Here is a 16,661-nt window from a genome sequence, read left to right on the forward strand (position 1 = left end):
GCTGGAGCATGAAGATGACATACAGTGGGGTCAGTTGTGACTTTGTCTTGTACCGTGTGACATGTTTTTGCTATTTGTCTTTAAAATAAAATTCTAGTCTGCAAAGTGACTCTTGCTTAGTTTACAAGTAAAAAGAGGTTATTTCTAAATGCCAGCCCTGCAAACTCAGCCTGAGATTTGAGTCAAACTGGGTTCTTTCCTGTATGAATATCATCACCCTTAACAAACATTCTTTAGGCTCATTCTCATTCCCTGTGAGGTTTCAGAGTAGCAGCTGTGTTAGTTTGTATCCGCAAAAAGAACGGGAGTACTTGTGGCACCTTAGAGACTAACAAATTTATTTGAGCATAAGATTTCGTGGGCTACAGCCCACTTCATCGGATGCATAGAATGGAACATATAGTAAGAATATATATACTTGTGGCACCTTAGAGACTAACATATTCTTACTATATGTTCCATTCTATGCATCCGATGAAGTGGGCTGTAGCCCACGAAAGCTTATGCTCAAATAAATTTGTTAGTCTCTAAGGTGCCACAAGTACTCCTATTCTCTGATAGTCAATGCAGCCGCATTGAGGGCAGAATTTGGAGTTTAGTTAACAATTCTGATGAGTGAGAAGAGAGATTATCTAGCTCACTTTCTGTTAGCTACGTTAGCTCTGCAGATATAGAAGCAAGAAGAAGTGAAAACACTTTCCACTATGGATGGAATTCCCCCTGTGCGGATGATTGGTATGGGGCCTTATGTAACACTTAAGTCCCATTTTAAACAGGGCTTAAGTAGTTTTAAGTGGTGCATGGACCTTGCACTGTCTTTACAGGGTTGAATTTCTCCTTCAAGTAAATGGACATGACTGAGCATTTCAGCGAGCCCCTCGTTCCATGATGGATGTCATGTCTCCTAGAGTGAGAGCCAGCAATCCATGAATTTGGGGGGGATCTAAAATGATAGTACAGTATGCTGAATGCCCCTCTCTTATAGCTGTTATTTGGGGGTACTTAATCTACATTTATTTTCAGTTCTTTAAAGCTTCTTGCATGTCAGCTTTGAGCATTGAAGGATAGCCTTGTGCTTAAGGAGCTAGACTGGGATGTGGGAGTTCAGTTCCCAGCTCTGTGTGTCACCCTGAGTAAGTCACTTAATCCCTTTTTGACCTCAATTTCCCAACAATTAAAAGTGGATAATAATACTTCCTTTATGTCTTGTCTGTTTAGACAGTCCCTGCCCCTAGGAGTTTACCGTCTCTTACTATATGTATGTATAGTGCTTGGCACAATGGGCCCTGATTTCAGCTGGAGGCTCTAGGTGTTACTAGAGTATGAATATTGTGATAACTTGATTGACTAAAAGGTGTAGCCAGTTGTTTGACTACACTTGTGGTTTGTTCCTAAAAAAGTTCAAGAGACCAAATAACCGAACTTAAGCAGATGTATTGTCTAAAGTCAAAGCAGTACAATATGAAGAGGAGACATAAGTACCCTCCTTCCAAGAACCAATCCTTACCTCCCAGCATGGTCACCTTACACAGAAGGTGTGCGTCAAAGATATGCATTTCAGCTAGTATCTATAATATGTTTTTAAGAATTACAAAATTCTTTGCACGTCACTAAAATCCAACCCACCACTTTGTAACAGTTGCTCAACTTGTTTTTGTTCTGTACTTTTCTTATCTTATCTCTGTTTTGGATACTACATTCCAAACCAGTTTCCATGAAGATACCTATAGTAGGACATAGATTGAATGTATTTTGATTCTGACAGATTTTGCATTTGCTAATACCAAAGCTGATTTAGCTTTACAAAGAGTTATGGGATACTTAGCATGAATGAACAAACATGAACATAATATCATTCAAATATAAAACTTTGCTAATATTTAATGCATATTGATATGGTGTGCAATTTGTATAACATATACATATTGGCTAACAACTTGATTAATTTCTTTTGCATCTACCTACCTCCATACCCAGTGCGCTGTTCTGAAATGTGTTTCTCCAAGGTGAGCCGTAGTTTAGTAGTTCCATCTGGCTCATCTGGATTTATCTGATCCACCAAAATAAAATGGGAGTGATTGTTGTCAAGGGAGTACAGTGGCCCTTGGCCGTTATCATCTGACTTGTAGCATACAAGATTTTCATTCTAGAAAAGAGAGAGGTTAATCTTTATAAAATAGATTTTCTATTTTTGTCTGATTTTAGTGGTTTTGCACTATGTCATAGAAGAAAATAAATATTCAGACACTTCCAGTAAAGTCTCTTTTATAAGTTGGGAGAAAGAGAATGGCATCTGTGTAAAAGATGCCAGATTGGGCACCGGTAGAAAAATAAAGTCTTCTGAGTCTCCCTTTTGGATTCTGCAAAATATATTGACACCAAACATCTTGTTTGTAATGGGGGCATCAGTTCAGAACTCCTGGAAATATGTTTTTTCTGATCTTAGACAAATGACAAGGGCTACAAACCCTGATGACTGGGGAATAGAGCCTGAAGGGTTCCAAGGACCAAAGTCTCTGCTAATGGAAATACCCCCATTTACATGGACTTCCATTGCATTAGGTCTGTCTTTACACCAGCAGTTAATTTAGTGCACTATATGTACATACTCATTCAAACTATGCAGCATTACTTTGTTGGCAAGACTATGCATGGTCTAATCGATCAGTTCTGAACTTAGGAGTTGCACTCTCTGGGGAATGGGTCACAAAAAGTGTGTGTGTGTGTGTTTGGGGAGTGCGTAACCCTTCCTCTTTCTCCCTCTTCCCCTCTCCCATGACCAGATGGGTGGGATGTCCTGAAACTTTTTTTTTGTTGCAACATGGAGTCACTGCCCAGAAAAGGCTGAGAACCACTGTCTAGGCACAAAAGCTTTATATACACACATATAATTTGCCCCATTCTGGCAATAAATCCCTTCTTCCTGGAGTGCATCTGTTTATTATTTGGGTGTATTGTCAGTGGCAACTCAAACTAGGATTGCCCACCTCTCTTGTCTTCTCTCATCATGATCCTTTCATTTAGCTCACATTGCAGTAGGATGGTTTTCAATAAATAAACAAACACACGCCTCTTCCCGTTCCCCTTCCTCCCCACTGACACTTAACACTGGGCTCTAGCAAGATACAGCCAATTTGTCTGCTCAGTTGTTTTGCTTGTTTGTTGATTTCCTTTTCCCTTCCCTCCTGCTGTCTTTTTGTTTTGTATGTTTAGATCCTCTGGCTAGAGATGTCATGTTATGTGTCTGGACAGTTCTGTGTACAGCACTGGTACCATATAAATAATTTAATGACTGGGGCCTGAGGGTGAGGAGCACATTTCAGTAGCCAAGGGCCAAATCCTAGGCCTAGGGGCCCTCTGCAACACCAAGCCCTCTAATGACACAGTTTGGCCAGGGGTCACAAGGAACTGTCGAGGTGTATTCCTGAAGGGCCCAGATCCTTCTTGTTCTCTGGGGCCAAGGATGAGGCACTGAGCACATCTGTGACACTAACTGATCAATAAAAACATGAAGAATTAGCCCCAGGATCAAGGATCTGCAACTGGCTCTCTTGTGCTGTCTTCTTCTGTGTATACACAGAAACATAACCGTGTAGATCTAGATTTTTGCTCATTATCATAAACACATCTACCTTGTTGTTGTTACACTCAGACTATAATAGATACGGCAGTAGTGTGGTCAGAACAGCAGAATTGGAACCCTGATTAAATTCTGGACTCTGCTTTTGGGTCACTTATGATCTTGGGCAAGTAATTTGGGCCAACATTTTCAAAAGAGGTCACTGACTTTATATGCTCAAATTGGGACCATTTGGACCTAATTGCGGAAGAGCTTTGCACCCAGAGCTCCCACTGACTGCCGATAAAACAAGGGTTGCTCAGTACTTCTGAAATTCAGATCCAAAGTATATTAAGCGGGGCACCAAAAATCACAGGCATTCAAATTCAACGACCACTTAATGACAACTTCAGCTTTAAACCTGCCTGGCTCAGGTTCCCTATCATATAGAATTGTTTGTTTAACAAACTTCATAAGGGGAAAAAAAATTTTTTTTTGAGATCTTCAGATAAAAGGTGACATAAGCAAAAAGTATTAGTGGTATCCTATTCATATATAAAAAAGTTCTTCCTCCAAGTTCTTCTTAAGTCAGCACTTTTCTCCTGGACTCTGTACTAATCAAATGTATAATACCGACACCTGTTGGATATTTGCAGCATTGCTTGTTAAGCAGGGGGCGATATCTATGGATTGCCTGCACATGGTGCAAAATCATTATGATCGTAATATAATTTCAGATCTTTCCTGTTCATTCTCATTTTGCTCCTTGGGTTTGTCATCTAGGGCAGCTCAATTGTTTTGCTGCTTACCATTAGTAATTATTTTTGGAGAGGCAGTTCATATTTAAATGACCCCATACTGTAAGTGTTATGAGAAAAATACCTTTACATTGTCCAGAATCTCTCTGTGCTGAATTTTTCCCAGTGAAGTTATTCCTATTGCAATCACTCTTACTCTGGCTGAAGTACTAGCCAGCATGTGATTTTGGACTGCTTGCCCTATATGCCTCGTTATTCCAACACGTAGAGCGCTGGTAAAGAGCCAGGCACCTGAAATTAATTCAATAAGAACATTATGGAGTTAGTTGCTTTACCATTTGGTATATAAGTACCTCTAACTATGTGTCTGTCCAGGCTGGCTCTAGATATTTTTCGGGCCTCTGAGAAGTCAGATCTTTGAGGCCTCTAGTGGATATCGATAATTTGTGTCATTACATATAGAATCACAGTCTGTACTAAACAGGACACTTTTATTAAAGAAAGCAATGACAAACGATAGGTACAAACAAACATGTTCCAGCTTTGTCATCTTGGTTTAGCAGGGACCATACTCTCATCTGGGATGTTCAATGGAGCACAGAGAATCATCTAGTGGCGGAATGATATTACTGGAAGTAAAGATATGACAGTCTGCATATCTGAGGCAGTACTAGTTCTTGGGGCAAGGGGGGTGGGAACTGGGGAGGTGGCATCTTGCAGTTGGGATGAAGAACTAAATTGGGAGGACTGATCGTGTGATGTTGGAAATGGCTGTTAGATGAGTTGCTGGGTTAGGGGTTTTCCATTTAGCTCTATGGGAAAGTATCTGACACTCTCTTTGCCTTGCTCTCTGGCGTACTGGAGAGCGGACTCCGCAAAAGAGCCGGGCTCTGTTCATTCTTCATGTGCCTAGGGCAAGCCACGGTGATTACCAGACCTGGATGCTGTAGTGACAACCAAACCACTTGAGGTCCCCCTCACTAAATGATTTAGCATATTCCCCAAACTGTGTCAGTAGACAAAAAGGAAAGTAAAATAAAAATAAGCCAGAGTCCTTAGCAGTGTCCACTTGTAGGTACTGAGATGACTTGCAGCATAGGAAGTTTATACTAAGCATAAATAGAAGCTGCAATGATCTCAATAACTATTTCTGTTTATGGTACTTTTGATACTACCTTAGTGCTTGGCTTTTTTTAGTAATGAAAAGCAAAACGACACTGTGACTTTTTTTCCCCCTTTGAACCAGCAAAGCACTATGAACCGAGTATATACTATATTGAGCACTAAAGTATGCTTTAAGCACTTCATAAACTTCAAAATGCAGTTATGCTCATAGGGGCCAAGAAAAAATGGCCTCTTAACTGACAGATGTGTATTCAGAGTCCTATTTGCCAATTATTGTGTCAATGTTTCAAATACTTTTCATTCCTGTTAGCCCTGCAGTGAACACCAGGTAAAGTGAGCCAGATTCTCTTCTGGTTTCTGCATCACTTAACAAAATTGTCAACTCAGTTCCAATAAAAAATTCTTTGAATGGTGAGGATGTGATACCCACAATAGGTCAGTTTGACTTTCAGATTCCAGGTTGAGTTTGATGGGCTGCCAGTTGAGACACAAACACACACTTTTAATCATAAGGTGAAGAGATTCAGGTGGTATTTTTCAGAAGTGCTCTCTTGTCTCAACTCTGTTCCCACTGCAGCCAAGACTGACTTCAATGGAAGTGTAGTTAGGCCAATGCTGAGTGCTTTTGAAAATCCTACCACTACTAGGGAGCTGGAGAGAGAAAATTGATATGGATCCCACTGGGACACTTTTTTGCCCCATCACCTTTTAGAGCATAACTGCACTTCAAATGTTTATCAGTTGCAAGAACCACTGTCTGAAGTAATTTGGATGAAGTAGTAAATAATTGAGGTAGTCATACTGCAGTAACTTGTATCATTAATAAATATCTTAATACAGGTGTAGGCCACCATCCAGCAAAGCCCTTAAGCATGTGTTTAATTGTTATGCATATGAGCTATTCCACTGAAATTAATGATGAAAGATTGGCAAATGCTGGATGGGGACTCTTTAGGGCGGAGGTAGAAGAAATTAAGTTCCCAATTTTAGAAGTTGAACCAACCAGTACTTTCTGCGGCCTTTACAAGTCCTTTTCTTAAGGTGTCCCGTAACCAAGGTTTCATTTGGAAGTTTTCTTCTTCTCCAACTAAAGAGACAACCAAGTTGGGAGCAGATAGGTTCCATTTGTTGATCATAATATCAAATATAACTCCAGGATGGATGGCACATGGAACTTTAACAAACTGTAATAAACAAAAGGGCACTGCGTAACAAGATAGCAGTACAGTATAACCCCTATCTTTACAAACTAATTGGTAAAATGATACCTCTCAAAATCACAGCAAATACAGAGCATAAGTTGCAGTGTGGTACACTGCATTTCTTTCTTCTTGTCCTTCAAACCACTGTAAAGTGATTTCCAATGCATTGGAGGCATCAGAACATGAAGAGATGCTGACTTGTTCTTCCTCAACATCATTTTTATGTGATTTCCCTCTCTCTCCCCTTTGTCCTCCCATTAGTGGAAATGGTTCATATACCTGGTCATTAGCAAGATTGGTGTTGATCAAATTACAGTTTTACTGTAGAGGATGGGTCAGAGATGTTCTGTATATAATTGGAACAGATGGGAAAAATCCTTCACCATAACAGTGAAATACTTCACTGATAGACCTTAATATTAAAAAAAGAAGGAGTTTGTCTCCAAGAAGAGCGAGACTTGGCATATCAGGTAAAGGTGGTGTAGGATGTAAAACCTTTTGTGGACAGGAAGCCTGTGCTGGGGTGTACAAACCCCACACCGGCAGTGACAGAGTTTAAGGGGAGCTTGACAACTCAATTAGCCCAATCTGTGTCACCTCCAGGGGAGACAGGTCATTAAGGACTAGACCCAGCTGGGGAGAACCAGACTGGATGTTTCCTGTAAATATAGGGCAAGAAAGAGGTGACCCCAGAGAGAGGTAGTTGTGAGTTTGTGCTCTCTGGGAAAGGAACCACAGAGGGGTCTGTAGGAAGGAGTTTGTACCCTGGGACTCTCCTTGAAGGAAGAAGGCAGCTGGGGAGAAGGAGACTTCAGAAGCAGGCCTGGGAAAAGAGAGACTCCAGGAGAGAGGCCCTGAGGGTCAGCAGCTTGAGAGGAACCAGGCGTCCAGGGAGAAAGCCCTGTGAAGTGGTGCTCTGTAAAAGAGGAAGGAAGAAATCTGCAGAGGCTGGGAGAGGGGGAAAGAGACTGCAGAGAATAGCGTCTGGGGAGGGCAGAAGAGATTTTGTTTCCTTGAGTTTAGACACCCTGTGTCACAGAGTAATAGTAACATTGGCCCTTTAAGGGTATGTCTACACAGCAATTAAATACCCGTGGCTGGCCTGGGTCACCTGAGTCTGGCTCGGGCAGCAGGGCCGTAAAACTGCAGTATAAATGTTCAGGATCAGACTGGTGCCCGAGCTCTAGGACCCTGTGAAAGGAGAGGGCCCCAGAGCCCCGGCTCCAGCCTGAGCCTGAATGTCTACACAGCGATTTTATTTATTTTATTTTATTTTTAGCCCTGCAGCCCAATCATCATGAGTCCAACCCTGCTGACCTGGGCCAGCTGCAGCCAGGCCATGGGTCTTTTATTCCAGTGTAGACGTATCTTTAGAAGGAAGAGGTTAATGTGCCTGTGGCTGGTCAATTTAGGCTTGAGAGGGCACCTGGCCCTAGAGGGAAGGAGACCTGGAGAGTCAGAGCCTGAGAAGAGTCAGACGCAGGAGGTGGTGTGGTGAGAGCAGCCTCAGACTCTGAGGCAGGGAACAGCAATGAAGAGCTGGCAGGAGCTTCTTGGGAGAGAGCTTCAGGAGATCCAGTAGAGAAAGCTGAGCTCCTATGGGAGCTGCAACAGGAGTGTTGGAGAGAACCCGAAGAAAATCCGGCTTGGTCAGAAGAGCTGAACCCAGAAGCAAGAAAGCTGTTGTGGGTGCCCCTGAGCAGGGATAGAACTTGCAGGCAGGTCTGCAGGAGTAAAACATTGCAGGAGTGGGGAGCCCTCTGGGTGAAGAAGTGAATGAAAGGTAGGAAGAAATTGGTCACTGTCCGATAGGGATGGCTGGAGAGTGGGGCCCTTGATCGGGGGGCAAATGGAAATGGGAACAAAGTGCTGCTGGTATTGACTCTTGAGTGGGTGCTGTGAGGGCGATCTCCCTGGAGAGAGGAATGGGAAAATCCCACTTTGTATGTTTATTACAGAAATTGGAGAATGGTTTGACCTACAAGATTTTAGGGTATTACCGCACTGGTGTATGTGAATAAATTTATGCCTAGGGGCAGGCTTTGTATTGGAAACTGAAGGACTGTGCCTCTCGTACGGATGAAAAGAAGCAAAAATTGAGACAGGTGCCTCTGCCAGAAGCTGGTGGGTGTCCCAGGCAGGGCTGACCTATCAAACTCTGGAAGATGTGATTCTCTTTGTGTGACCTGGCCGGAGGGCCATGTCACAGCCCAGACCACTGAAGTCTGGAGGGGATAGTGAAGCAGAGGGACTGCAATGCTGAGTCTTGCCATGAGGAAGCACTTTAGGACAGTGAGTCTGACAGAGCCACATGTTAGGACTGATCCTGCAGACCTTGCTGAGGCAATTCTGCCATAGGAATTGCCAGATCAGATCAATGCGTGGGTAGCCATCACCATAGTCCCTGAGCACCTCAAAATCTTCAGGTTTCAGAGTGGCAGCCGTGTTTAGTCTGTATTCACAAAAAGAAAAGGAGTACTTGTGGCACCTTAGAGACTAACAAATTTATTTGAGCATAAGCTTTCGTGAGCTACAGCTCACTCCACTGAATGCATCCGATGAAGTGAGCTGTAGCTCACGAAAGCTTATGCTCAAATAAATTTGTTAGTCTCTAAGGTGCCACAAGTACTCCTTTTCTTTTTTCAAAATCTTCAGTGTATTTATCCTCACCACACCCCTTTTGAGGTAGGGAAGTGCTATTATCCCCATTTCATAGATGGGGAACTGAGAATGAGAGACTAAGTGATGCCCAAAGTCACAAGTTTTAGTTTAATACTCTTCATGACACTGGCCAGTACAAAATACTTCAGAAGAAGATGCAGAAGACCCTGTAATGGACAATTATGGAAAAACCAGCCAATAGAGGGAAGTGTCTGCCCAACCTCCGTCACCTAGCAGTTGACTTTTTTTGTACAGAAAGAATGAGGCTTTATATTCCTTTAAAAAAACAAAATAAACAAATGTGTTAGATGTTATCCATATAAATATCTAGTTATGTCTTTTAATCCTGTAAAGTTCTTGACCTCACTGGCTTCCTATGGCAATGAGTTCTACTGGTTAATTATTCATTGTGTATCTCCCCAATATCCACAGTGGTGAGGACTGATGCATTATTTAGTTCTTCTTCTTCTTCTTCAATGCCCTTGTCCTCTTCAGCCACAGTCTTGACTCCTGTGGAGCCCACTGGGCTTAACCATTTTGTCACAGACTTCTTGTTTCTGCACTACCTAAATTATTTATTGTCTATTTTTATGTCTTTGGCTATTTGCTCTTCAAATACTTTCTTAGCCTTCCTAATTTTCATGACCTGCCTTAGTTTATGTTCTTTTCCATTGGCTTCACTTGAGCTGGATTTCTACTTTCTGTTGAATAATCTGTTGATAATTCAGTGATGCAGAGTTCAATAACGGGCAAAGATTTCTCTGATGATGTATTTACTAAATATGATACATGGTTTTCATCATTGGATTGGCATTAAAAGTCTAAAACAGATCAATGATGTCAATAGGATCAGCCAGAGGAAATAAACCGAAGAGCCTCAGCTCTTAAAATATTTAACAGAAGAGTACAGTACATACAAGTCTACTAGACCATTGTTATAAACTAAAACTAAGGGACTGCAACCACATAACCCCATTGTACTAAGCTTTCCCAGCCACCATTCAACTGTGGACATACTCTGATACATAATTATGATCTAATTTCCTAGGGGTATTCATGTGTGTTGTCTTCATTCTATAGCAATGTGCTTTGGAAGTACCAGTGACTTAACATTTATTTATGGCACTTTAAATCACATACTGTTTTGCTTCCAATAAGGCTTTTGTTGTATACTATAGAAGGTATTGTTTTTTACATAAGGACGGGTACAAATTACAAAACAACAGAAACAAAAGAAAAAGTGTTAAAACCATCTATTTATACATATTCCCTCCAACAAAATATGCTTCTTCAAGGAAGCCTTAACCTGTTTTTAAAAATCTACTGAACAGTAACCTATATAACTCTCAACATGTGCACCACTCACACAAGCCATTGTGTGATCTTATCATTAACACCCTTTATCATTGCCTCCATGAATCTGATGCTTCCTTCTCTTTTTATCTTAATTTTGTTATAAGGTCTTCTGGGTGCAGACTCCAAGAGGGACTCCAGCCCCTACATGCTATTCTGATGGTGTATTAGGATGGTAAAGAAGCCCACAAGAGGCCAGGGAGGATTCCCCAGGGATAAACTTTGTATCGGACCACCTGTCCTTGCCTTGTGCTGGCCTGTTGGCATACTGTTGCGTGCTGGGGATAGAACCAAGGATGGGGAAACAAATCAAACCACTGTGGCTGGTCTGGTAATGCTGTGGAGGCTGCTATAACTGAGAGCAGCTCCTATGGCTGCCTAAATAACATCAGGGACTGTTTGTTTTGGTCCTGCAGCAGCCTACAGTCTGAAAGGCAGAAGTTTCCTACCTACAAGTCCCCTGGGCTGTGCCTTCCAGAGAGATGCAGCATAGAATTTGATCATCCGTTTTAATTTATTTTGTATTGCACATTTATAGCGAGCTATGCATAGGCCAAGATTTTAAAAGTGCCTTGTGATTTTTGGGAACCTGTTTGGTGTGTGTGTATGGTTTTGTGTTTTTGTTTTTTGTTTTCTTTTTTTTAATGCCCAACTTGAGACATCTTAAAGGTGCTTGATGTTTCAGAGAATGGGTGCTCAGCCCTTTCTGAAAATCAGGCCCCTTAAAAGTCGTAGCAATTTTTTAATCACTAGTCACGTTTTTTAATCTTGGCTGCTAGTAACCACTTTAAAAGTATATTTGTGGTTGGAGTTTAGATAGGAAATCCCACTGTACTTTTGTATCTTTCCTCCCTTTTCTTTTGCATCTGCCTATTTTGAATGCATGAGTTTGTTACCTTTGTATGGTCACTAAACCACACACTGCTGTGGCATCTGAGCACCTTCCAAAGTTTAAAAAATAAATAGGTGACTGACATAGATGAGGTTGTCTCCTTCTCTGTGTTGTATATTGGGTAATAAGTGACACCTGAGTCTTGAAGGTGTCATTTGGCTGAATATGATTGTGAATGCAAATGCATGTATGTGTCCTGTAGCGAAGTGGCTCTCAACCTTTCCAGACTACAGTACCCCTTTCAGGAGTCTGATTTGTCTTGCCTACCCCCAAGTTTCACTTCACTTAAAAACTACTTGCTTACAGAATCAGACACAAAAATACAAAGTCACAGCACACTATTACTGAAAAATTGCTGACTTTCTCATTTTTACCACATAATTATCAAATCAATTGGAATATAAATATTGTACTTACATATCCGTGTATAGTATATAGAGCAGTATAAACAAGTCCTTGTCTGCATGAAATTTTAGTTTGTACTGACTTTGCTAGTGCTTTTTATGTAGCCTGTTGTAAAACTAGGTAAATATCTCGGTGAGTTGACATACCCGCTGGAAGGCCGCTGCGTACCCCTGGTTGAGAACCACTGCCCTAGAGGCAGTGGTGTCTAGTGGTTTGAATACAGGGCTGGGAGCCTAGGATGCTTGAATCCTCTTCCCACCTTCGCCACTGATTCACCTTAACATTACTTTGCACTTTACACATTTTGGGGCCCTCAGCTAGTGTAAATCAGTATAGCTTCATTAGGTCAAAGTAGCTATGCTGACTTACAGCAGCTGAGGATCTGCTCAGAATCCCATGCCTTCATCAGCACAAGGCTTGTTGAATGTCTAAGAGGAGAGGAGTTCTGGAGTCTCAGTGACTGTGGAGGACTTGACTCGGGGGAGTTTTACTAGGTAGCATCCAAGACCGAGATTATGGATATGGGATGGGCAGAAGGTAACAGAAACTTCTTCTGGAAGTGCAGGGGGATGAAGTCAGGGTAGAATTTCAATAAATAAATAGGCAAAGGGTACATTTAAAAATGTTTTAAATAAGTAGAAGTTTAAAAAATAGATTGATTGGGCAGAAGCTGAAATAGGCAAATGATATGCAAATAAACAAAGCTGGGAAGGGTAAAATAAACTAAAAGTGTAAATGGTTCAAAGCCATCCAGTTGTGCATGATGCTTGTTTATGTAGCTAAGTGATCTTATTACTGTCACCCCCCCCTCCTTTCTTCTGGTTTGTTGCATTTATTTGTGTCTTATTTTAAATTAGATTGTAAGCTCTTTGGGGCACGAACCATGACTTCACATGGGCTTGTACAGCACATAGCACTGATGTAGGGTGACCAGATAGAAAGTGTGAAAAATTGGGATGGGGGCGGGGTAATAGGTCCCTATATAAGAAAAAGCCCTGAATATCGGGACGGTCCCTATAAAATTGGGACATCTGGTCACCCTACACTGATGCCCTGCTCCTGTTTTTGACCTTTGCACACTACTGTAATGCAAACCAAATAATTTGACAATAGGAATAGAAGTCAAGAGCCTGAAGTTCCTTAATGGGAGAAGTATCATACCTTCCCACGTTTCTTTCCGGAAGCCATGAAGTCAATTTCTCCTGTACAGTATGGCAATTCCCTTCTGAATGCTTCTTCTTTGACATTACTGCAAAGTTTGGCTTCTGTGTCTTCCATTGGAGCAGTGGTATGATAATTATTGTAGATAGATTCTCTGAAATAATGGAGCACTTAAAGATGAGAGTTCAAAAATATTCAGGTTAGATTGGGAAAGTCAAAAAATTTACCAAAGTTAATAAATGACAATTAATCTTCATTCAAAGCGTTCATATGTATTCCCCTATTTTACCCTTTAGCACAGGAGTCGTCAGTTATTTTTTTGTTGAGGTCCACATTTCTTGGTCAAGGTCCAGACCAGAGAAAATAATTAAAAAATTAATAACAATAATTATAAGATTTTGGAGTCTGTTCAAAAGCATCTGGCTGTCTGGATTTGGCCCGCTGTCCGCCTATTGACTACCCCTGCTTTAGCATTTTGTCTTAATGTTAATATGTTACAGCAGTAGCATAACATTATGTTACAGCTAAGACTGGAGTCCGATTTGCTAAGTGGCGTGAGGGCTGCCTCCTATTATGCATATATATAGCAGAGTTTAGGATCAAATTAGATGAGACAAAGGAAGTACTATTATACTCATCTTACAGCTAGGGAACCAAAGCACAAAGATTTGAAGTGAGTTGCCCAAGGTCACATGGGAAATCTACGGCAGAGCCAGGAATTGAACCAAGGTCTCAAGCTGAAAAGAGGGGCCTTGGCATGAAACAACAGCTGTGGTGGTGGCAGCAACTAGCAATGTTTGTGTTGCAACTTCTTGGTGTTATCATCCCATTGTGCTACCCTGATGCTACGCTGTTGTGTAGCAACCCAAAATAACAAAGTTGATGCTTTTGTACTGGCCTGAAGCTACTTGGGGGGAGGTTCAGCCCTGCTGTTCATGAGAATGACTCACTGATTACATGTATCTCATTTGCAGTCTGTGAGACTTGAATGGTCTGTAGTTGTTGGGCACAACATAACAGTCCCACGCTCCCATCCGTACGTGGATGTAGATATGCATCTGCAGAAGAGGGAAAGCGCACCAAGACAGCATGCTCCCAATGTTGCAGAAACTCACCTATAACCAAAATCCATGAGACGTCCCTAAATGCATTAACCTGTGTGAATCTAATGGAACCATGCTATGTAGTGGGGTTTAAACCAACAATGCAGTCAGTGCAATCTGTTTGTCATGTGTCTGCTACTCTCCCACAGACTGGCTAAAGATGATTAATAATCTATCATGCTAGGGTTGAAAAAAGCAAAACCACCCTACACCTGTGTGAAAATTGTGTCTAAGTGTATCCCTCAAATACCTATGCACGCCTCAACCTGTCCTCCCTTTTTGTATTTGTCATCCCCTTGGAAGTTTCTGTTTGTGAATGAGCATTTTCCTCACAACTACTGCTTATTCCAATGAAACACTTGCCAGCCCATCTGTGAGTGACTTCAAGAAACAAGCAGTCAAACTATCAGTTATTAAAAGTGAATATGCCCAAATCTTGTGCGTATATCCATGACAAAAACCAACAACTTCCCCAGTGCTTTTAACAAGACTTTGCCAGAGTCCACAAGCCCCAAAAACTGACTGAAAAATCCAGGTCTCCTTTTTTATAATGAATGTGGATTATTTTTTTTTACTAAACAAATGTTTCCACATTCTTCGTCCTTTTAAAAAATGAGGTCTGTGCCAGCAAGTCAGCACTCATGAGTGCTTCTAGAATAACAGGCTAGAGTGGTTAGAGAGTAAAAATCCTGTAAATGAACAGATTCTGTTTCAAGATGACATGCCTTACCACATCAAATGTAAGCATGCTGTCCTCCTCTTCAAGTCCCATGCACAGCCTGCATGATATCTATTTCTCTGCTTTCTCCTTTTACATTCCCTCTTTCTATTCTCTCCACCTTAAGTAACTGTCCCTTCCGCAGCCTGCTCCCACTCTTGACTTCTAAACAGCTTTGCAACCCTTCCTTCATACAGCTTGCCATGCTTCTACCTTCTCTGTGAAGTCCCCCATCCCACACAGTGAAGTGTTTGCTGATACATAACTCATTTTTAAAAAAGCATGGGACCTACAAGCTATATGCTCGTCTTCATTCTTCAGTCCTGCTGCTTTTGGTCACTTTCCAAACTTTCTCCCTCATCTGTATGTTATCTGTTTAGATGATGAGATTTTTGTAGCATGGGCCTTGTCTTCATGCCCTTCTGTCAAGCTCCTAGCACTCTGTTGGCTCTAAACAAATAATAAATAATCACAGTAACTGATTGCCAGACAAATAATGGTAAAATTCAGGCTATATAATGAATTAACAGGAGAGAGTTGTGGATGGGGGAGGAATATGAGAACTATGTCTGGCCACATGCATATGGATTTCCCTCAAGTTTGGAGGTATCTGGATCTGAGGGTTTTGGTTCAGGTCCATCGCTACCTGTGAAGTTATAAAATCTCCATTGTAGACGAATTACATTTACCTTAAATAATGGGATTTCAGATTCACTCCCTTTCTTAGATCATCACCATATTACCACCAAACTCCTATTTTATTTAAATCCACTTTGTCATTGGAGATTCTGTTCTCTCTTCTAACTTTGAGGACAATATTCTGGAAAAGAATACATTTGGTTTAGAATACTCTGTAATTTGCTTTTGGCAATTATCCTTTTACAATGGAATTTATTCACTGAACAAAAGATTCTGATGAGAATACAGGTTTGAACTAATAATGTGAATTTAAGGCCGCATTCACTATGGCCCTGGACAGTTATTGACACCTGGGCAAAGTACTACCAAATCAGAAAGGGTAACGTGTGACGTTCATTTTCCACTGGTGCAAATGACTGCACAGGGTATTGGTAGATTGGGCCCAATAATTTTATATAAACAAGGAAGTAAAACGTGATTATGAGAAATTTTATTGTTAAAAACTCACCTACAATCCTTTACCCATGGACAAAGTCTTACTAGTGTCCATAGTAGATGCAGGCCAGGAAGTAAGGCAGGATATAGCCCCAAGGCTAGATGGAAATCTGTTAATCAAAAGTATCTGCTATATTTTATGGCATTGTAGTAAGACTCCTCCTTGGACTCATCTTGAAAGTTTGAATCTGATTCAAACTTGACCAAAGTTTGGGGATATTTCGATCTGGAGGGTTGGTTTGGGCCTTAGAGATGGGCCTACATCACAAATTTCAGGTCTGGAACCAGATCTAAATTTATCCAAACTCTGGGCATGTTCTATCCAGGATTTTTTTTCACGACAAAGATGCTCAGATGGTGAGACGTATACTTTCTGGGTATCCACTGATTAACCCTATTAACAACCTCTGGTTATAAACAGAAGTTTCTGTCTGGCATTTGGATAGTTATTTTTACAGGTACAATCCCCTAGACTGACACTAATTCTGTGACCCTACATGTGACCTGCTCTTCTGGAGACTAGATAGGTAACAGTGGGGCAATAATAAAGGACATTCATACAGTGATCAAGACATGGGGGCTTCAATCAC

General features: G+C 41.3%; 1 protein-coding gene across 1 annotated transcript in view; it reads right to left on the bottom strand.

Annotated features, from left to right (window-relative positions):
* Positions 1-16,661, bottom strand: part of TRPM5 (transient receptor potential cation channel subfamily M member 5) — a 71,338-nt gene that overhangs the window by 40,969 nt on the left and 13,708 nt on the right. Inside the window, 5 exon segments of the mRNA XM_074956665.1 lie at positions 1,966-2,146; positions 4,442-4,608; positions 6,446-6,626; positions 13,117-13,270; positions 15,684-15,757. Of these exon segments, the coding sequence (XP_074812766.1) occupies positions 1,966-2,146; positions 4,442-4,608; positions 6,446-6,626; positions 13,117-13,270; positions 15,684-15,757 (757 nt within the window).

The sequence above is a fragment of the Natator depressus genome, chromosome 6 (genome assembly GCF_965152275.1).
Source record: "Natator depressus isolate rNatDep1 chromosome 6, rNatDep2.hap1, whole genome shotgun sequence".
Classification (NCBI taxonomy): Eukaryota; Metazoa; Chordata; order Testudines; family Cheloniidae; genus Natator; species Natator depressus.